Genomic DNA, 22041 nt, shown 5'->3' on the forward strand with positions numbered 1-22041 from the left:
GCCAAATTATTATCCACCTTGCAGGTGGCCGTGAGACTGAAACAAGAGGATGCATGTAAGACCTTTGTCAGATAGTAAGTGCTCAATATAATCCTAGGTCTTATGACTGCTGACTGGGACTACACGAGGCCGCAACGACGCCTCATTTATACGGCACTGGACCTCCGGAAGTCCTTTTACAAATATTGTATTCTCAACAGCGCCATGAGGTAGGCAAGCCTGGAGGGAGGCTGTGGAGGCTGGCGGTGGAGAGCACCGACTCTGCGGTCAGGGCCTGGGTCTGAATCCCAGCTCTGTCTAATCTCAGCTGTAAAACGCTATCAGAAGCAGTCTCTTCCTTCACCCGGTGGCTGAGAGGATCCGGTGAGATATAAACCCATCAAAGGCCTTCAGCACAGTGCCTAATAGAGATAAATCCCCAGAAACTGTGGTCAGGATGACTTTCAAGGTGTGTTTTCCATATTGCATTCTTATTGCAAACATCATAAGGAAAAGCTCCCTTCAAAGCTACAGGATGATTTATTAAACAGGAAGTAACAGAATCCGAGGCCAGGCCTGGATGCAGTTGTAACCTAGATCCCTCCTTTGTTCCTGTGGCTTTGAGGTACACTCTCCTCACCCCAATGTCTTGTCACCCTGATTGCCCAGGGACCAGACAGAATACTCCAGACAACGCCAGAGCAGCCAGGAACCCCAGGCCCCATGGGACAAGGAGTCTTTCATGCAGTTTGCAAGGGGCTACCCTCCTGTAAGGCTGTGGCTGGAGAAGCAGCCTGGGCCTGAGAGCTGCCATAGATGGGGAGAGGAGCTCAGGCCCAGCAGCCTCTGCACAGCTCTCGTGCCTCCCCCTCCTCCCAGGACCTCAGCCCCCACTGTCTTATCCAGCACCTGGATGCAGAGACGCTGTGATCTTGAATCATGTTAATCCCAGGGCGAGGTGTGCAGTGAACACATGGGGGAGTATGGAGAAGGCGGAGGAATGATTTAGTATTCTTCCCCAGGACTATGGTACTCCAGGCCAGTGGTGTCCGAAACGGGGTGCTCAAGACTCAAGACAAACCACTGGGGTGTGGGAATAATATATTAGACTTGCTATTATTAACCCACTTAAAAAAAATTTCTACATTGGATATGCCTTATAATTCACAAGCTTTATTACTGAAATGGAACATCCACAGAGCATGCTGACATCTGCACGTGCCAAGCCTGTTGTGTTTTACGTGTCAGCAACTCACTTAATCGTCACAACAATGCTATGTGATCGGTACTGTTAGTATCCCCACTGGACAGATGAGGTAACTGAGGCACAGAGATGAAATAACTCGCTCTAGTGACACGGTCATTAAATGGCAGAGGCAGGATTCCAATCTGGGCAGTCTGGCCTGGAGCCGCTGTTCTTAAGCATCTCTTACAAACCTGCCTATGCTAATGTGCACTTACTGGAGGTACGAGATGTTTCTCTTGCTGTCAGGGAACGCGATCAGAAGTCTAGACTCATGGGGTCAAGGGTACACGGGTGGGGGCGGGGCAGGGGTAAGTGCATTTTGGGTGCCCGTCTTTGCCCCTCCATGATTTCCTTTCTATAAACATTTAACCATTTTTGTCTTAGGTCCTACACAGATCCTGAGGACTCAAAGATAACTGAAACATCGGTCTTATTCCTAAAGAGCTAGTGGTCTAATTTAGACATTTATAATATAACATCGGAGGCAGTCAATAAATTTCTTCTGAATGAGTAAATGATGTTCACTCATACCTTCGAATGTGTCTTTTTCGTAAGAGGTGGCCATGTTATATTTTAAAGAAAAGATGTAAAGATCAGAGTACCTCTGAGCCATCTTTCCACAAAACAATTTCCTGCCACTATGAGCCACGCATGCTCCTAAAACTTGGTTCCACATTAGGCACGTGAAGCACTGAGAAACACACACGTAAATCACATGCATACTTAGGGCAAATTAATGGGGAAGGCAAGGTGGGAGGGAAAGAAAAGAAGGAAGTTGTCAAGAAGCTACAAAATATCCATCCAGTCAGGATTTAACCTGCTCTATGTCCCAACCTCTGACCAAAGGCATGATAACCCAGAATGCGCGGTGATATAAATCAATACTGTTCCTCAGATAATCATGTTACAACTTACTCTAGACACTATCCAACATCCTGTTGAGTTTGCATGGTTCTGTTCTGTACAGACTGCATCTAATGATCACCTTTTCCAGGTCAGGAAGTACGTGTCATTTGCCAACCCAGGCAACCGATCTCCACGTTAGGCCTTGTTAATATCGCTCTTAGAAAAATTTAAATCTCGAGTTAATATTGGGAAACAAGGAAACTCATTCAGAGACCAGACCGCTGGCACAGGGAAGCAGCCCCAATACTACATTACATCAACCGCCAAGGTGTTCTGTTCTCTGCACTGGCCTGTTTCACCCAGGTGCACTCGACTAACGCTGCTCTCACATACATTTCCACAAATCATATTTCTCCAGAAAAAACAGCATGATTTCCTGAGTTGAATTCTAATTCTGAGGATTGGGAAAACAATTTTTAGGTGCAAAAGGAAAGTTTTTCACCTGTGTAGATTATTGGAAGCCTTGAATAAAACTAAAATATTTTTATATGAAATCAAACAAAATCAGAATTTTGCCTAAGAAGAACTACAAATTAGAAGATCTTTTGCAGGGATTATGGGTAGAAATGCAGAAAATCATAAAGTGAATAAAGTTTTTCTTTTATTTTAATAGTGATGGATCAGAATATAACATTTATGAACCCTGCTCTCCCTCCAAACCAAACAAAATCTAGGCAGGTTAGTATCATCCTATGTATCAAGCCCAAGTCTGACAATGTGTGATGGAGGCTTCAGATATCAAATTCATGTGGAGGGAATAATACACATTTCAGTCCTATTCTCTATATGCTAAAGGGTCTACAGTTAAATTACAAAGGCCCTAGATCAGCGTAAGTTAAAAAAATTCCTATGCCAATGTGGACAGCATAACAAAAAATAATAACGAAAACTGAGATGGTCAAAGTATCTGAATTTGCACTAAAACAGACAGAAGCTCAGACCTGTGGACAGCTGTCAGTTGCTAAAATTGTACAAATTCTGTACAACTGCATCTTTTTGAGTGAGTAAACATCTTTATAGCAATACAATCAATTACTTTGAGATCCTGAAGACCTGATTTAGGGGCACAGACGTTACAATGCATTTGAGCTCATCGCCTCTTTGAAGCATTTATGTTGCTGGAGGACTTCCATTTTCCACCCAGCACAATCACTTCTCTCCCCGGCTCGTCAGAGGCTGACTGCAGACACCACACGCACGCTGACACTGAGAAAGAACCCATCCCCCGATGGCTGAGCACACAGACTCCGCGGCCACCATCTCATCAGTAATTTCTATTGTAACCAAAACGAGAGAGTGAGAGCAAGACACACAGAGACAGCAACCACCCCTCGGCCATATGCAAAGCTAATGACTGAAATGGCACTTACTGTTGACGAGAAAAAAATCATTCCTTATGTTGATTGAAAGCTCCAAGTTCCGAGCTGCCCCTGCACCTCCACCTCCGGAGGACGAGGCAGCCCCTCCCCCGCCTGGTGGGCCTCTCCATTCACTGGTTCAGCATCTTCCCCAGGCCGCCCTCCCGCAGGCTCCCGTGGGCACGGCTTGCTCACAGCCACAAAGCGATGCCCGCAGGAAAGGCAGAGAGCTGCTTCTCGGCTAACTGCAATTTTTAATCTCAGTTTTCTCCTTTCCAATAAACAAATATCTCCAGCTCTTTTCTCTCTCTTTCACACACACACACACACACACACGCGCGCACACACATACAAACACACAGTCTTTGTTCTGACGTTCAGGATTGCAATACTGGGGGAAGAAAGTCACAGTGTTATCTTGGCTATGGGTTATTTATGAAGTGTTATAAACCAAGAGAAGAAACATTTAGATTTAGGGCACAGAAAAGAGGACTTCTGTTCTCGTCAAATTAAATCTTCTCTGATTAGGTTTAAAAGAAATGGTGAAATCTGAAGCCCCTGAGTCCGACAGGAGTGCCTCCCTCCTGTCCCCCTAAAGAAGAAACTTCCCCGGGGGGTTCTGCCCTGCCTTTTTAGGTCCTGTGTATCCTGGCTCAGGAGGGGCAGAGAGTTCATTTAGTCCATTCCTCTACTTTTTGCAGGAAAAAAAAATTCTATCTCACAGCACAAATGGAGTTCAAGACTCTGCAGAGGAGGAAATTTTGCAGTTCTTGTTGCTAGCTCCTCCTAGGGTTTACCATAATGTGAGTATCTGAAAATTCCTCTGCACGCCAACCACAGTTCTCAACGCGAGCTGAAACGGCTCTGCTTACGGAGCACCCTTGCTTTGCGTCCAGCCCCTTCGAGGCTCAGCCCCAGCCTTATTTTGAGACTTCACAATATCAATCATTTCTCATGGGTCCCTCCAGCCCAACATTTAGTCATTATTACATCCCCACCTTGAAACACCGCAGACACATTCTAGATCAGTCAGATTACGAGTGTGGATTTGGAAACAGTTCTCCCCAAATGCTGCATTTGACTAACTTGTGCTCACATTCTTGGCTGTCCTTGGGACCTGCTACATATGACCCCCCAAGGCTCATACACTGGACCTGCCTGATGCTGGACACCAGGCTACTGATTGCTCATTGACCCAATGATGGCTGCTGTCCCTTGGGGAAGCTCCCCAACTCTCAAGAAGCCATTTCTGCAGGGCTTGGGAGCAGCAGTCACCTGCTCCAGAGGAGGAATGATGGGGCTGAGGGGAAGGAAAAATGAAAGGGGAGAGGTCGACCTCACATCTGGCTCTCCCTGTGCTAAATTTCTAAATCCTTCCAAGCCCACTGGACGAGGCAACCTGTTAAGACCAGAGCAAGTCAACTGTATGACTAGCAGCATTGTTTGGTCTTCCAAAAGAACCTTGAGACAACACAGATAAAAAGAGAGCAATGAAAAACTTTATCAGTTTAAAAAGGCACATATCTCCCTGCTCATTCTGCAAGGGATGGAAAAACAATCTTAACACACAGTTGCCATGGCAGTAACTGCTGAGTTTAAATGACAACATTTTAATTGCTACTATTATAAAGTAGGGGGGTTTTTCATGTTGGTAGGTGAAATGTGAAAATTACGCTTAAAGTTTTTTCATGGACTTGATCCTTCTGATGGCGAGAGAGCTATCTAGTCTAAACAGGAATGGACCATATGCTAGTATGTCTGAGTAAGTTCCCCCTTCATAACATTGGCTTAAGGATGCCAAGTCTATTAATGATGCTACCATCAAAGAGAAATTAGGAGAAAGCTAACAATATTCCTGACATTTAAGGCCCCCATGTTCCTTTTCCATAATAAACATTTGGAAAATACAGATAAGCAAAATTCTTTTGGAAAACTAAAATCACCAATGATGCCAACGCCAACAGATAACCAACGTGAACGTATGTCTTTCTGCTTAGCTGTCTTGTCTGTCTCCTGCATTGAAAGCTTTCACCAGATCCTTCCCACGTGCTGCTAGAAAGAGTCTTCAAAAAGAGCCACCCTTCCACCCATGTTTCTGAATAGGCTCTGCCAACACAAACGACCAGCAGGGTGACTCCCTAAGGACACACGGCTTGTGCTTTATAGGACACAGCTGAGGCTCTGACTAATGAAATGGGGAAGGGGTTGTGGGAAACAACAGTAGATGGATTTTTAAAGAGTTCAACTACTAGAATTTTGAAATCAAGGGTAGCAAAGGTGAGATTACGTGTGGAGCTGAGTCTTTCTCTGGCATGAGTCCCACTGAAGGGAGGATGGCCGGGGACCCTCTTTTCAGAGCTTTGGTCTGTGCTGGCTGAAGCAAGTCAGCTTTGCATCTTTTTGTCCATCGCTCAACATCCTGTGCCTAAGCTGTTCTTATTAACAGGTAGCCTAGCTTCCTCCAAAACAGAGGATCGCACATATTGGTAGTTCTGAAAAACAACTTCTCTAATTTACTCCTCTCTCCTCCATTCAGGTTTTGCTGGGTCACTTTTTAAAGATGTCTGAGAAAACATGAGGAAGAGGAGGAGCTAACAACTACAATTAAAAAAAAATTCACTCTTCATTTAATCTGTCAAATGAGCATAGTAGGATATAATTAATATTTCTTGTCATCAAATCAGACTGGGTTCTAGAATAATCATACCATTCACTAAAAAATATATAGTGCTTCCAATGGCCTTTCTGTTGATAAAATTAATAATGTGTTTTATAAGAGTATAGATGTCACAAATGTAGGAAGCTGCCCAGGGGCCCACGAGGACTGCTTAAATCTCCTGCAGCAACTCTGAAGGAGAGCCAGTTCCCTGGATTTTAATGCCCACCTCAGGGCCTCTGTGACCTTACGTGAGGTCTTTACAAGCAGAGGAAAAGCAGTGGTTTGGGCCTAAGCCCCCTCCCATTCCTCCTCTATGCGGCCACACTGAGCTGCACCAGAGGCTAGCAGTGAGTGCGTATGGACGGACCTAAGGGTCCCAGGTTCTTGTGCCGAGTTTATCAACAAGGAAACAGGCTCACAGAGGCCACAAGACGTGTTCAGAGAAAGTGGCGAATCCAGAATTTCTGCCTCTTGGTGCAGCACATGTCACGTCATCCTGCTGCTGGCTCTAGCTGTGTTCCCCAGACCAGCACCACTAGCAACACCTGGGCACTTGTTAGAAATGCACATTCTCAGCCCCACCCACACCTACAGAGTCAGAAGCCCTGGGGGTGGGGTCCAGCAACCCACGTTTTCATGAGCCTGCCAGCGATTCTGACCCACGTTAATTTAAGTCTGAGAACACTGCTCTAGAGTAAACAGTAAATTCTACACCGAGTTCTAGGTTCTAGAAAAATTCTGATAAACTACCTTTAAAAGTCAAGGTCTCAAAGGAGCCAAGTGCTCTTCCGACATATGGTGCAGGCAGACGGACAGATCCCAGGTCCGCCCCTGCCCTGTGCAGAAACGCTTCTGCCCGGGACCAGTTATTCACCCTCTCGGAGCTGCAGCGTCCCTCTCTGGAGGGACAACCGACCTTGCGGGTTGTTGCAAGAATGAAATGAAATAACATATATGAGGAGCCTGGCGCTTAAAAAATTAACAATGGTTTCTTCCCCTACCCAGCCCATAATGGAGCCTACTACTTGAAATGATCAGACATTTTACATGCATTTAAGTAACCCTGTCTTTCATTTTTAGCAATTCTTTTGAAATTTACATTTTGCTGAGAATGAACCCAAAACAACAGACCTCTTTTGGGTGAATTAAACCTGATTTGTTGAGGTCTTGAACTTCTGAACACCCTTCCAAACTTTGAAGTTAAAGGCTTATAGTTAAAATCTTGAAGACCTGAGGCTGGGTACCTGTGTAGGATCTCCCTTCCAAATCTTACCTAACATTTTTAAGAAGAGATGTTGCCCCCTGCCCCAGGAGTGAAGCAGCAGAACACTGAGCAGGACAGAAAAGGTTAACCAGTGGCCAGAATTCTTTGGGCAAATGAGGCCACAAGTGTACCCTGCAGGGCTGCAGGTTCTGGTGGGCAGTGTTCAAACCTAAATTCTGCAGCCTGTGCCCCCCCTTCCTTGATAGTGTGATACGATCAGCGTCAGAGATCAGACAAGGAGCTGATTCTATGTGAGGTCTATTTATGGCAGGTCCAAGCTTGCTGCCTCAACCCACAGATTCCCCTGAAGGGTAAACGCCAACTAAGACTTTCCTAGACTCTCAGCCATCTGTCTCAGCTCAGCCCTTGCTTTAAGGTAAAATAAGTTATTCCCTCCCTAGTCCCTCAACTTTGAGGGGATTAGGTTCTCAATACAGTCTACTCATTTCAGCGTAACAAACTAGAAGGGTCTGGGGCAGAGGAGAAGCAACACAACTGCTTGAGTTGAAATCCTGATTGCCTCACGTGTTGGTGATGTCATTGTGCACAAATGACTTAACTTCAGTGCCTCGGTTTCTTCATCTGTAAAATGGGATAACAGTATCTACCTTTCAGGATACAATGAAGATTAAGTGAAAATATACCTAAAAAGCACATTTTTAAGAATATAGCTGGCAGCCAATATATTTGCTACTACTTCAACTCCTTATTTTGCCAATTGCTCCTTCCAAAAACACCCCACTGCAATTTCACCTGCTGTTTTTTCCCTTTCCCACGAAGGAATTGGCTAAAGACAGGCAACCGGAGAGGAGAGAGGAAAATAGCCTATTAAACTCTGAAGTGCTATAACCAAAGCATGAATGACTCCAAATGGACTGTCAGTCTAGTCTTCACGAAGCATAATCTAGATCTCACTCCTGAATGATCTGTGAACAAGCACAATGTCATAATACCCTTGATTAATGCCAGGCCCAAGAAGACTGGGGATATAAAGATAATGGTGACAAAGACATGCTAGCCACAATTTACCTAATAGAAAGGATCTTATTCTTAGGTACTATGACATTCATTCATTTCAACAAATATCTGAAGCACTGTTTCAGGTGCTGGAAAGAAGTCAAAGAGATTGGTCTCATGGAGGAAAGACCTCTCACTATTAGACATAATGGAGGGAATCCTCTTCTACTCAACAAACATGCCACTTAGTCTTGGAGTCTTAAGGAAAAACAATGATAATAACCACTCATAGACGCTGGCTCCCATGTGCTGGTCCTGTGCCAAATGCCAGGCACATGTCATTCATCCCCACACAGGCCTCTGATGTGAGCGGTGCTGTTAGACACATTTTGCAGATTTGGAAACTAAGGCTTAGGAAGGTGAAATCACTACTCAAGTTTCCAAGGTGAGTAAGTGTTAAAGTCAGGCCTGGCTCAAAATCTGTGCTCTTAATCCTCACTTGGGTCACCACCATGGATTTCTATTGATTTTTTTTTCAACTGGCAGTAGAGAGAAGTTGAATTCAGCCCAGCTTATACTGCTAGCCAAATCACCCTAATATTTGTCTTTAGCAGACGCTGTTAAAAACCATGAATGACCCAAACTTTATTTAGAAGGCCAAGTCTTTTGTTGAGATTTAAGACTTGGCCCCAACCTACCTTTCTAGCTTCATCTCCCACACTGGAGCCAGCGGAGCTTCTTGTCATTTCCTAAACAGCTTCTACACTGCTCTACCCTGCACCTTTTGTCCCCAAAATGTGTTTCTCCTTCCCTGCCACCAGTAACACTTCAGAATCCCAACCCCTTATTCAGGACCATCTGGGAACACCACTCTTCTGTAAGGCTCTTCCTAATCCCCAGCCCCGGTCCACGAAGATGAGAACTGAGCTCTCACACCATTTTGCTCTACAGCGGCTCCGACGTCTGCTCCCATTAATGTAATGGGCTCATCTTAACGTCCCGCCTGTCACTCTCACAGCACTTAGCCTGGTGCCTTGGCTGAGTGAATCAGGTTTGCTTACCGTTTACAATAAACAGAGATAATGGAAATACCATATTATTATGAGTATCTTATTTTAGTACTCCCCAATTCTTCATTAACCTTACAGGTTTCTCTTGTATATTGCACATTATATATGTGTTCAAAACGTCTGAGCGCACTGTTGTGTAAAAGACTCGCTCAGCCAGTGGAAGCACGACGCTGCATGAGTGGTCCCAAAGCCGAGCGATTGTTTTTGTACGTCATGTTGCAACTGAAAAACACTTTGGCTGGGGTGTCTTTGGAGAGAGACTTTGAAGACAGAAGACATTTAAAAGCTTTGAGAGGCATCATCCTCGTTATTTGGGGGGGGGAGATAAAATGATCAGTCTTGTTTCTGACGAGGTTGCGCTGGAGAACACAGCTTTGATGTATAGTCACAGCCTCGCCTCCCAGGTCCGCACCTTCGGACCAGATGCGCACTGGGGACCTGGTGTGTGCATGCCCAGCACACACTTCCAAAGGGTCCCTGCCTTGTGTGTGCTGAACCCCTGTGGTGGGGACAGTCAGGGACCTCCAGAAGCAGCATCTAGAAACCCGTGCCCTGACTGACTTGCATCTGCCACGCATGAGAGGGACAGGCAGGAATGATTTCATCCAGGGGACAGCAATCCTAAAGCAGAGTTAGAATTTCGAAATAACACCTCCCCAAGGATCTCTTTTCAAATTCAGTATCCAACTCTCATTTAAACCTAATCTAATTCATGTAAAATTTTAAGCTAAATAAACAAATACATTAAAGTGGCATATACTAAAATATAACCTTCCTATAATGCTGAAATAAGAATTTCCACTCATTTTTACTGAACTTTACATTTCTCTTTAAGTTTACAGATCTGCCGGATTACCTGAGAGGAGGACTGGGCTCAGTTTCTAGATCTGTGAAGTGACCCCTGTACCTCGGGAGTAGGAATCATTTTTAGGCAGTTTCTTACCTTGATCCAATGACATCAAAAAGATGTTGCCAGCGGTCATTAATTTTGCTAAGCTTGTCATCGATCTCAGCTGCTCTCGTCTGGTTGCTGGCCTTGATCAACTGGTCACCCATTTGCTTTAACTGTAACTTGTTTTCACTAAACAAGTTTATTTCTTCCATGCAGTCCTGGCAGAGGCAGCAAAACAAACCCTGAAGTACTACCGAAAAGTCATTTCTTCGCCAGCCATAAATACAGTTTGCCTTTTGAAATTTCTTTTTCCACAATTTTCACCATCTTTATTCATTAATTTTTGTCAGATGGTTTAGTGGAGCATGTGGGAGAGAGATGGGCAGGAGCCGCCCCCCGACCCCCAAAATTGTTTAAAAAATAAAAAACTTCTCACATCTGTTAATTCTTCAGTATTAGCTAAAAAAGTCAAAGGACCCACTCAGCACATGTATAATATATAAAGCAGTAGTTCCTTTCTTAATTCAATAGGCCTGGTTTCCCCTCACAGCTTTCTTCTAAGCCAACCTACCTGGGAGCTGAGGACAAGTGAGTACAACCAAACTAGCCTAATATACCAATAAGAGTTTTGCTGAGGTTTAACTGAGTGGCATTTTGGGTGACTGCAGCAAAAACGCTCTTTCTCCCTTTTCGTGGGAATTAGTGACCATCTCAGACTTATGAGCCCCATGGCTGTCAGCCTCTTCCCTTTGGCAAGGGGAGCTCCTTAACGATAACCAGAGAAGCCATAACTTCCTTAGGGTGTGAAGCGATGCTTAAGGAGATGAGAGTGCCTTCTCTGGCCAGGCACCCTAACCGAGGGAAAGCAACCCCCCTCAGTACATACCATCATGCCCACCCAGAACAGTCCCACATTTCCCATCTCTCTGGAATCCTCACTCACCAGTTCTTCTCTGAGAAGAAACAGAAAGTCCCTTCAAATTTCTAAAATGTTATTGGAAACATACCTATAACATTATACGGCTCTGAGGTGGGGAGTGGAGGGCAGAGGATACCGCAGTATCCTAGCTGCACCCACCTGGGGACTCCTGCTCACCTTCTGTAACTTTTCAATCATCTCTTCAATGCTAATATCTGCTGTCTGGAGAACTTTGTTTTCCATCTGTACCAGCCATGCACATAACTCTTTATTTTTTTCATTGAACACAATCCATGAATTGAGTCTGTCTTCAATCTCCTGTTTTCGTATAGCCACCTGGAAACGAAAATGCATTTGGCAGCTGAATATAGGCAGGAAGGAAAGTGTTTTTCTTCCCTTCCTCCCACCAAAAGGACTATGAATTTCATTCATTTTAATCAGTGACCCTCTAGATTTAAATCATTATGTTTTTGCCTCTTAAACACTTAGGGTTCAACATCAAGAAAAGTTTTATACTTTTGATAAATACCATAAAAGGCATCTAAAAGATTAAAGTGTAACTGACCGAGAGGATTCAGTTTTATCCAATACAAATGTATTATCAGGTTATATTAAAAATTAGAAACAGGAAAGGTTAGACGAATGCATTAAGCATCACCCAAATTTCTTCTGTTCCTCATTCTTTCAATATACATTTATTGACTGCTTGCTACACGCTAATTTATAACTCTATGACACCAATCGTTTTGCCTTTTTAAAAATGACAACTCCCGGGGCCGGCCCCGAGGCCGAGTGGTTAAGTTCCCATGCTCCACTTCGGTGGCCCAGGGTTTCACCAATTCAGATCCTGGGTGCGGACTTGGCACCACTCCTCAGGCCATGCTGAGGCGGTGTCCCACATGCCACAACTAGAAGGACCCACAACTAAAAATATGCAACTATGTACCGGGGGCTTTGGGAAGACGAAGAAGAAAAACAGATTGGCAACAGATGTTAGCTCAGGTGCCAATCTTAGAAAAAATAAAAATAAAATGAAAAGAAGATCAATTCTTTATTCCTACTTAAGGCCAATGCCCTGCCTTTAAATCTAGATCACAATATAAATCTAACATTTGTAATGCAAAGGGAGCACAAAAATTAAAGTCATTTCCATGTTTTAAGGATATATTTCAAAAACAAAGCAAAATAAAATAAAAAACAATGCACACCACTCATTCAATCCACCTTCCCATTATACACTATGGCTTTGGATGGAAACCATGAAAATGGAACCAAATACTGGTCTGCAGTGAACAGGCTGACCCCAAAACACCCAATGCTCTATTACGCATGAGCAACACGTAAGCTGAAATCAGCAAAGGGTCTTCCTCCTCACAGGGTTCAAATTTATTACTTAAACAAACATAAATTTAAAGAATGCAAATCAGCCTTTCTAAATGTACAAAAGTATTCCCAGGTCTTAAAAATCTTTAGAATCTCAGAGTTGAAAGGCATAGCTAAAAGTTCTTTTGGTCAAGTTTTAACATCCCACTTTAAAGATGGGGAAACTGAGGTTGAACTCCCAGAAATTTTCCTGCTATGCACAAAAAAAACCTCTGCTCTTTTCAGACTGAGGCAAAATAACTGATGCTTGTACATCCACCCAGTGAAATGTATCAAGAAGGCTCAAAAAACTATCCCTAAAAAAACAAGTTTTGTGTTTCCATTCCTCAGGGCATCTATTTATTTAGCTTTTTAAAATCCTGGCACTTTGTACAGCATCACTTTGATTGGTTTCATAATGGTAACAATTAGGAACATCTGGGCCCCAGTCTGTGCTTCTTAACTTTTAGGATAATTTTCATGTATTCTAAATATTTCCTTTTATATAAAATGTGAAAAAAATTCTAAAAGGACATTTAAAATTAGGATACATTGTGACTATCAAAGAAAAACATTTTACTTTATTAAAATACATTCAAAAGGGCCTGAATTTCAACTTTTAAATACCTCTCCTTAATTCACAAAAATGAGATTAAGGAATTTATTTTTCTTAGAATTATGTGTTCTTAAAACAAAATCCTATTTGAACACCCTTTAATGCCATCCTGATCCTGTCACAAGTACATACTGTATAACATCCTAACCGCAATCCGATTCTTTCTATGTAGAAGTGAACTGCTGAGATACTAGTGTAGCAGCTGATCATTTCATTAGCTTCAAAAACCAGCTGCTTGAAATAAACATCGGACTTCATGTGAAGGCAGACTCTTAGATAACAAGCCCCTGTGCCGGGCACTAAGTATGACTCCTGCTGTTCGCTGGGCCCAGAGAAGAGCTACTGCAGCGATGCTGACCACTCCAAGACCACCCGGGACCTTGCTGAAGTCCTGATTCGAATACACTGATTGGTACCTGTCATTGGTACAGGACAGAGAGCAGTGTGCGCACGGCGGCCCAAAATTACAACTTTCTCCCTGACTTAAGGTGATTCTTAAAGAAGCTCATTAAAAGCATGCAAAGTTCCAGCACTGAGGGCTGGAGAAACAAAGGGTCAAATCTGTTAAACCGTGTTGCTGCCTTCTAAAGAACAGCATCTGGCCCGGGCTCCAACTGAAAAGGGCCTCGGGCTCAATGAAATTAAGCTCCTTTCTACTCGGTTAGGCCTTCGGAGACATTTCAATAAACGCCAGAAGAGCCGTGCCCTGCAGTTAACTGACTTACCCTTAAGCAGAGGTCCTCCCATTGTCTGTGCAAATGCTCTATTTGCTCCTTCAAAACCATCACGTCCTCCACAAGAATGTGCTGGGTTAAGTCAGTCTTCATAGTGGGAAGTTCTTTCAAGTTCTGAGTCCAGTTAGCCAAAGACTTCTCTAGTTCCTGCGTTTAAACACAAGAAGGAAAGAAAAAAAGAAAAAAAAAAACCCTTCAACTCAAGCTGCTGTTGTTTCCAAACCTGTAGGCTAATCCTTTGATTGGACTCTGGGGGAGGGGAGAACAGGGGAGGGGGCGGGACCTACAGAATGAGAAACAGCCCCGGGCGAGCGTCTGCAGTTGTGGTTGGCCAATTGCTCACCATCTATTTTCTCAAAGGAAACTCGTTTCTACCTTTGTTTTCATTTCTTCAGGTAGTTCAGACTTTTATATAATTAATTCTATTTTAAAGTCGTGTAAGTCTTTACCTTTACTCAAAGGAAAGTATTTTTGGAGTCTAGCAACAATCTCTCTTTCTCACACACACACTTTTAATCCTGAAACTATTACAGAAATGTTGTATAAAGTGTGATTTCCCATTTTTTAAAACATGTAAGAAATGCATTGTTGCTGCTGTGGCAATCACATAACAGCTTTGGTTCAAAGGGAATTATTTTGGTTAACTTTTGAAAAGAATGAGTATAACTGAAGAAAAAATAAATCATTCCCTAATTATTGGCAGATTGGTTAGCAGAAAATTTCCTCTGGCTCTGCAGACATTTACTTCTTAAAATGAAGTGTGTGTCAAACGAAAACTTTTGTATGCTAGTACTTAATCAAGAAAATTGCTTTCACAACAGGGGCGGTACAAGGAAACAGCCCACCGGTGAGTCCTCCAGATTTTTCCTGTGCTTAGAATTCTTCCTACTTAGGCATATTTTAATGGTCTCCATTCATACCTGTCTATTGGAATCTGAAAGAAAAGACTACTTCATTTACATCAGAAATAAGTCTGAGGAGTGGCAACAATACAAATGTGTTAACTCTGATTGATTTTCAGAGTTCTAAAAGCTACACTGGCATGATTTCGCAACTTGCCAAGAAGAATTTACGTTTAATAAAATGGTCCAGAGAATTCTTTTCATTTATTTATTTTTGTGAGGAAGATTCACCCTGAGCTAACATCTGTTGCCAATCCTCCTCTTTTTTTTTGCTTGAGGAAGATTGTCCCTGAGCTCACATCTGCACCAGTCTTCCTCTACTTTGTACGTGGGATGCAGCCACAGCACGGCTGATGAGTGGAGTACGTCCACACCGGGATCTGAACCTGTGAACCTGAGGCTGCAGAAGCCAGAGTTCGCGGAACTTTAACTACTTGACGGCAGGGGCCACCCCCAGAGAATTCTTTTTAAAGGTTGCATGGAGATCAAGAACTAACATCTTTATGAGAAGACAAATCATTCCTTTAAATTTTTGTTACCCAGTTTTAGCCTCACGGTTCTACTAGAGGGGATGAGAGCAGATCCCGCGGTGGAACACTTCTACTAGCCATACGGCATAAAGGGGCAACTCGAAAGGGGAGGGATACCATTCACTGACTCATACTCAAAGGCAGCTCAGATGCCTGCACACGGGGCAGTTATCCACAGCCACATTTAAATCAGTTTGGCTTGGATACTTGGTTTCCTCCTACAATTTGAAAGGATAATTAATAGATGTAGAACTTTTGCATAAGGACATTTTATAGTTCTTAATAAATGCTGCCAAATTGTGTCCTCAAAGAAATGACTTTCTCCACATACTTTGTGGTGGCAAGTTCTATGTATTTTTTTGGCAAGTTGAATATGTGTAATGATTCCTAGTTATTGTTTAAATTTGTATTTCTTAAATTACTAGCCTGAAATGCTATCCACTCCTTCACTCTGATGCTTCCACAGACATATTTAGTTAATTCCTGACATTTTCAGATCTAAGACACAAAGGTCATTGCTCACAGGAGCCTTCTCTGGGTCACTGGACAAGGTTGGGACCCCTGTTTTATGCTCTTTTAGCCCCCTGTCCTTTTCCCCTCTGATACTCACCATGCTGACAATTATTCACACACACGTACGTATGCATATAGGGGACTCTGGTTAACATGTGCGTCTCCAGCAGTCCAGACTATCAGCTCCCTGCTGGCTGGGGCCATGACAACAGTGCTCACCAATGCATGGCCCACTCAGCCCCTACCACATGCCCGGTGTAGAGTAAGTCCTCACACATCAAAATGTATGCTTGAAAGGAAAGCAATGTGGCAGGATGTCTCAAGAGCTTTAACATGTTCATAGGTCTTAAGTGAAAAAAGCAAGGAATCAAACAAGCTATAGAGTGAGGACTACTGTGGAAGTTTATTACGGCTGATGCTCACTGTTTGTATAAACATTTCAAAAATCATGCTTCCGGGGCTTGCCTTTGGCTGAGTGTTTAAGTTCGCGTGATCTGCTTTGGCTACCCAGGGTTTCACGGGCGCAGACCTAGCACCACTCATCAAGCCATGCTGAGGTGGCGTCCCACGTAGCAGAGCCAGAAGGACCTACAACTAGAATACACAACTATGTACTGAGGGGCTTTGGGGAAAAGAAGGGAAAAAAAAAAAAAAGATTGGCAATGGATGTTAGCTCAGGGCCAATCTTTTTTTCAAAAAAAAGTTTTTGCCTTAAAATACTCTAGATTTGTCACCAAACTAATTGCCAAAGAGAACACGTCAGTCAGATAAGTTTCCCTTTTTTAATTTAACCAGATAAATTGTCTGTATTCCAAAAACTACCTATAAAATTCCAATTGCCCATATAACACGTGATGTAAAACTTGAAGTTGTTTGACCATGTAAAGTGGTGTGTCGCATAGGCCTTGGCTGGACTCTCTAATGTCTCTAGGCACGACAGCATTTAAGCCTTTGTCCGTGAACTCAGTTACTGTTGGGATTGTCAAGTCCCATTTCTCTACACTACCATTTGGGTAAAAAGAGGAGCAAAAAATAAACGTGCATCTCTATAAATATTGGCCTGTGTATGCACAGAATATCTTTGGAAGAATGTGCAACAAATCTCTAACACTGACTGCTGCTGTGGAGAGGGAGTGAAGGGAGAAAAAATTTTCATGTATATCTTTTGTACCTTCTGAATTTTGAACCGTGTGACTATATTACTTATTCAGTAAATATTTTAAAGTTCAAACTGTCCTAAGATTCAATTGACAAGTTTTATGAACACAGATGTCTACTATAGCAACTGTCATAATAGTGAAAAGTTAGTATATAAAATATAAAGAAATTACATATATGTATATTACATATATTACACAGCCACACACACATATAAACATGTAAAGCAATTTTTCCATACATCAACTTGGCTGTAATGGGAATGTAATTTTTCAAGGAGGAGAGTAAAGCTCAGACTGGTCAAGAGGCTAGCATATCTCCCCAAGCGACTCAGGGATGATAAACATTGTCCTAGACAGGCTTCAGATTACTGGGGATCTTTCTGGAATATGATCATAGGTTGAATGAACTCAATGCTCTTGGCCTCTCTCCCTGATTCTTCCCACTGAGAAATAGAATGCTGAGGCCACGGAAGCTGAAAGGATCCTACTGGAAATTGAGGAGTGTGATACTTGGGAAAAGCATGCCTATGCGTGGGTTTATGGTTTGTATTCTGCACAAGTGTCTAGACTTTATGGAAGTAAACTCTATGTATCGACTGAGAGAGTGACTCCAGATTCTTTCATTTGTTAGTAAAGTCTAGATCTAAACCTAAAGATGTGAAGAGGGTAAACATTTTGAAGATTAGGGATGGATAGGAACCTTCTCAACCTAAGAAAGTCATCCACTAACACATCGCCAGCAAATATCACACCAACAGTGACATCTTAGACTCATTTTCTTTAAAATCAGGAATGGCACAGAGGAGCCAGTAAGCAATACTTCTACTCAACATTGTTCTGGAGGTACTGACCAGTGCGGAAAGAACAGGAAAAAAAGTATAAGAATTATAAGGAAGAAACAAAAAAGTCATTATTCACAGACAGTGATTGTCTACATAGACACTCAATAGAACAGATAGACAAATTATTGGAATTAACAAAGAGTTTAGCAAGATGGTTGAATGTAACATCAATATACAAAAAGTAGTTAAATTTCTAGGCACCAGTGATACATAGTTAGAAAATATAATTAGAAAAAGGCAGTATTTTCAATGGCTTCAAAAATAACACACCAAAAAATAAATCTAACAAAAGATATGCAACATAAAGAAATTATAAAACATTACTGAACATGGCTAAAAGGAGAAATAGGCCATATTCAGCAACGAGAGTACTCAATGTCAAAAGGATGTTAATTTTTCCCAAATTAATCCATAAATTCAATACAATTTCATTAAAACTCTTATCAGGACTTTTCACAGTTTGACAAACTGCTTCTAAAATTTGTGGAAGGTCAAAGAACCAAGGACATCCACACCTAATGTGGGAGAACAAGGTATGGGTACACATTCCACCTGAAATGAAGATTTGTCATAATAAACACAGTACGCCAGATAATTTGATATAAAAGCTGAGATAAGCAGACCAAAGAAGTAGAGAACCAAGAGACAAATCATACATATAGGAAAACTTGATATTTGACAGTGGACTATTCAATAAAAGGGCATCAGGACAATGGTCATCCGTAACAATAAAATAAAAATTTGATCTTTACCTCAAAACATATGCAAAAATCAATTCTTCAATGAATAAAGATGTAAATATAAAAAGCAAAATTTGAAAACTTCAGTAGGAAACGTAGGAGCGTATCTTTATGACTTTAGCGTGGAGTGATGGTACTGCTTATATAGAGTTTAAAAACAAAAGTAATACCTCTATACTTCATTGAGAGCTACATATATATGTGGTATAACTATAAAGAAATGCAGAAGGATGATAAAACACCAAATTCAGCGCTGCGGCTCCCACTGGAGACCACGCGGGCACGTGAACTGCATGTATAATGTTTCATTTTTCTGCCGAGTGGTGGTTTTATGACAGTTTGCCACACCATTTAATGTGTTAGAAACTTTTTGCATGTTAGAAATTTTTACAGTGAAGAAAAAAGACACAGGGAGGAGACACTAATGTCCAGCACAGCTCAAAGTAAGAAACTACTCATTTCTTTCTAATTTTTTCAATTTGATCCCTGAAGTCAAGGAACGAAGAAAAAATTTAAAAAACATTCCATTAGGCCCTTGATGTCTTTTAAACATCAAACCTGCAGATAGGGAAGAGACACAGGAGATCCTGCCCTGGGAATTTTACTGGTGCAAATCCCTATCCATAAGTTTGCCTTGTTGTCTGTAAAGGCCTAAAATATCCAGGAATTTTTGCTAGTGTGGTATCAACTAGGCAGAATATAGTTTGGAAGGTTTTATAAAAATGTTGTATTTGAGCAAAAACCCCAACCCATGGGCTTCTTTAAAATGAATTCTTTAGTTATACTTCACTCTTATTACAAAGTCATTTGCTAAGGGAACTGCTTTCAATGTGATCTCAGAGACCACATCTTCTATTACACAGGAGAAACAGAGAGAAAGAGGACCTGAAGGAGAAAACCCCAAATGCTAAGAAGAATTTCTGCAAAAGTCTTTCTCATCTTCACACATGGATCTCAAAAGGCATCGATTCTAACTGCTTTAGAGACCAGGATGTGATGTTAGAGCAGATAGGAAAAATGTTTTCCAACTGGACACAGACACTTAATTTCACACAGAAATTGAAAGGCAAGCAACCACTTCAACTTCTCAGCAAACAGCTCCGTGATGATCTTCAATAAGCCTTCAGATTTCAATACCTTAATCAGCTCCTTTTCTTTAAGGAGGTCCTCGTGAAGTTCTGGAAGAGGATCTTTGCTTTGTGCCTTTAAAACTTGCAGCCTGCTTTCCAACTTCTTGATTTTCTTTTCGCACTGGTCCCAGGTCTATTTGAAAACAGTGTTAAAATTGGTAAGTACTTTGCTATTTAAGGAGGAACTGTAGAAATAGAATAGCTCATTTAATCCTTGTAATCACTCTATCAAATGTGATTTTTTAAATCACACAGAAACACCATTTCCTTGTCTTGAGCAGACTGTGGCCCACGAGGGTAGATGGGAGCCCCGTGTGGTTCGATGCCTCTTTGTGGCTTTACGTGTGGCTCATCTCAACCATCGGGTTGGCTTTGCTTTGAGATATTTCTTCCTCCCTCTTCATATCCCTGATCTATCTAACTTATTTCCATTTTAATTTTGGAAAAGTTCACATCTAAAGGCTACTCCAAGAACTAATATTTACCCTTTACGATGTTGGGCCTATGCTATCACAGCACTGTAAAGCAGAATGCTCACCCGCTTTGGTTGTCTTCTTTTCTACTTTCAACCCTCTGCTTTCTTTTCCCCTTTCTAGAAATAGCTTGTCTTTAGCGACCCTTTCACAGTCAAGCTTCACTCTCCATTTCTCACCCCTGCTCTGACTGCTGTCTTCTAGTTAAAGCACGTTATAGTTTGCAAAGCATTTTCAACTTCATTTATCTCACTGCAATCATAATAACCTTAGGAGACAGACAGGGCAAGTGTTATTATCACATTTAAAATGGGAAAACTGAGGCTCAGCAAAAAACCGACTGGCCCAAGCATATGCGGCTGAAAGCAGCCTAGTCAAGAATGGAGCTAAGGCTGTAGTTTCCCCTGCCAATGCCATTCTTTTGAAGCATCTCTTTTCCTTAAACCTGACATTACTAAGCAAATAGTTGCCTGTATTTTCAAGATCAGGATGTTCACAATTGATTCATTAGGATAAATTTCTACTCCTGAGGTTACTAAAAACAGGCAAACAGAGTCAAACACTATTCTATTCCTCTACCTAAATATACTTGGGTTGGCCCATTTCTGTGGTAACACCTCACTAAAGGAGAGGCCACTTGTCTAGCAACATCAACTCTCTGGAACACAACCAAGAAGAAAGTGAAGAGAGAAACAAAACCATGAGTCCTAACTCTTCCACCAAACTGTTAAATCGCATTTACCATCATGCTTTGCAAACACGGCAGGTGTTCAACAAATATTTGCTGGTTCATGTATTTCACATAGTCTGTATACCAAATAAAATTCAGATACTTTGTTCACAGGAGAGATGTTCAGGCCCTAACTCACATATATTTACTCTTTATTCAGAAAAACATCTCTGACAAGCTTGGTTATCTGGTTTTGGTACACACACAACAGATCTGAGAGGAGAATGGGCCCCAAGAAGTAGGTGTGCTCAGAGAAATAAAGTAAAAATAGACAGCTAACATTAACTAGACAGAAACAAAAACCAGAAAAACCACATAAGAGCACAGAAGTGCAAGGCCTAAGTTCAAAGCAGCTCAGAGTCCTTGAGAGCAACTTGGTATATTTTGGCATAATAAAATGTTAATGATTTTCCTCATAATGACTCAAAATAAAACATCATGGTTCTTAAAGGTATAATCATTAATTATCTGGGAAATTCACTTTTATGGAAAAGTGCATTCTCTGATGATAATAGGAAGACGAAGTATCACTGTGTTTATTTTCATATACTACGCCCCCAAATAGACCCTATTTGGAACATTAGCTCTATGTATATTGAACACGAATAAATTTCCTGTTTCATAAAAGTAAATATAAAATAAACCTCAAGTATTTGTACTTAACATTGACTTTTTCAATGCTATATTATTATTTTACATTACGTAACTGTCATGATTCATGGATTAGTAGGACTCAAGTTCCCTTGGAAAAATCACAATATTGTGATTTTCTAAAATCATTTCCATCTTTACACAGTAAACAAAAATTCTATGCACTGCGTTTCAGCATCATGAAGAGTAGAAGGCGAGTTTACCTCTGCAATGCTCTGGAACTGTTTAATCATCTCTCCTACTTGGAGCTTTGTGTCCTTCCAGTTGTCCTGAAGTTGACTGATTCTTTTGTCAATTGACTCTTTGGTTTCCAGGTTAGTTATGTTCAGTAACTTTTCCCCAGCTTCCAAGGTTAGTGCATAGGTAGGCTGCCATCTCTGAAAATGAATTTCTCTATTCTAGAAGAAG

The 22041-nt window shown here is 41.8% G+C and overlaps 1 protein-coding gene across 1 annotated transcript in view; it reads right to left on the minus strand.

Annotated features, from left to right (window-relative positions):
• Positions 1 to 22041, minus strand: part of LOC124233787 (nesprin-2-like) — a 298013-nt gene that overhangs the window by 24218 nt on the left and 251754 nt on the right. The window contains exons 95-99 of the mRNA XM_046650989.1: positions 21837 to 22031; positions 19787 to 19912; positions 13954 to 14109; positions 11428 to 11586; positions 10383 to 10549 (exon numbers count right to left, since the gene is read on the minus strand). Of these exons, the coding sequence (XP_046506945.1) occupies positions 10383 to 10549; positions 11428 to 11586; positions 13954 to 14109; positions 19787 to 19912; positions 21837 to 22031 (803 nt within the window). The remainder of the gene's footprint in view (positions 1 to 10382; positions 10550 to 11427; positions 11587 to 13953; positions 14110 to 19786; positions 19913 to 21836; positions 22032 to 22041) is intronic.

The sequence above is a fragment of the Equus quagga genome, unplaced genomic scaffold, assembly GCF_021613505.1.
Source record: "Equus quagga isolate Etosha38 unplaced genomic scaffold, UCLA_HA_Equagga_1.0 226_RagTag, whole genome shotgun sequence".
Lineage (NCBI taxonomy): Eukaryota > Metazoa > Chordata > Mammalia > Perissodactyla > Equidae > Equus > Equus quagga.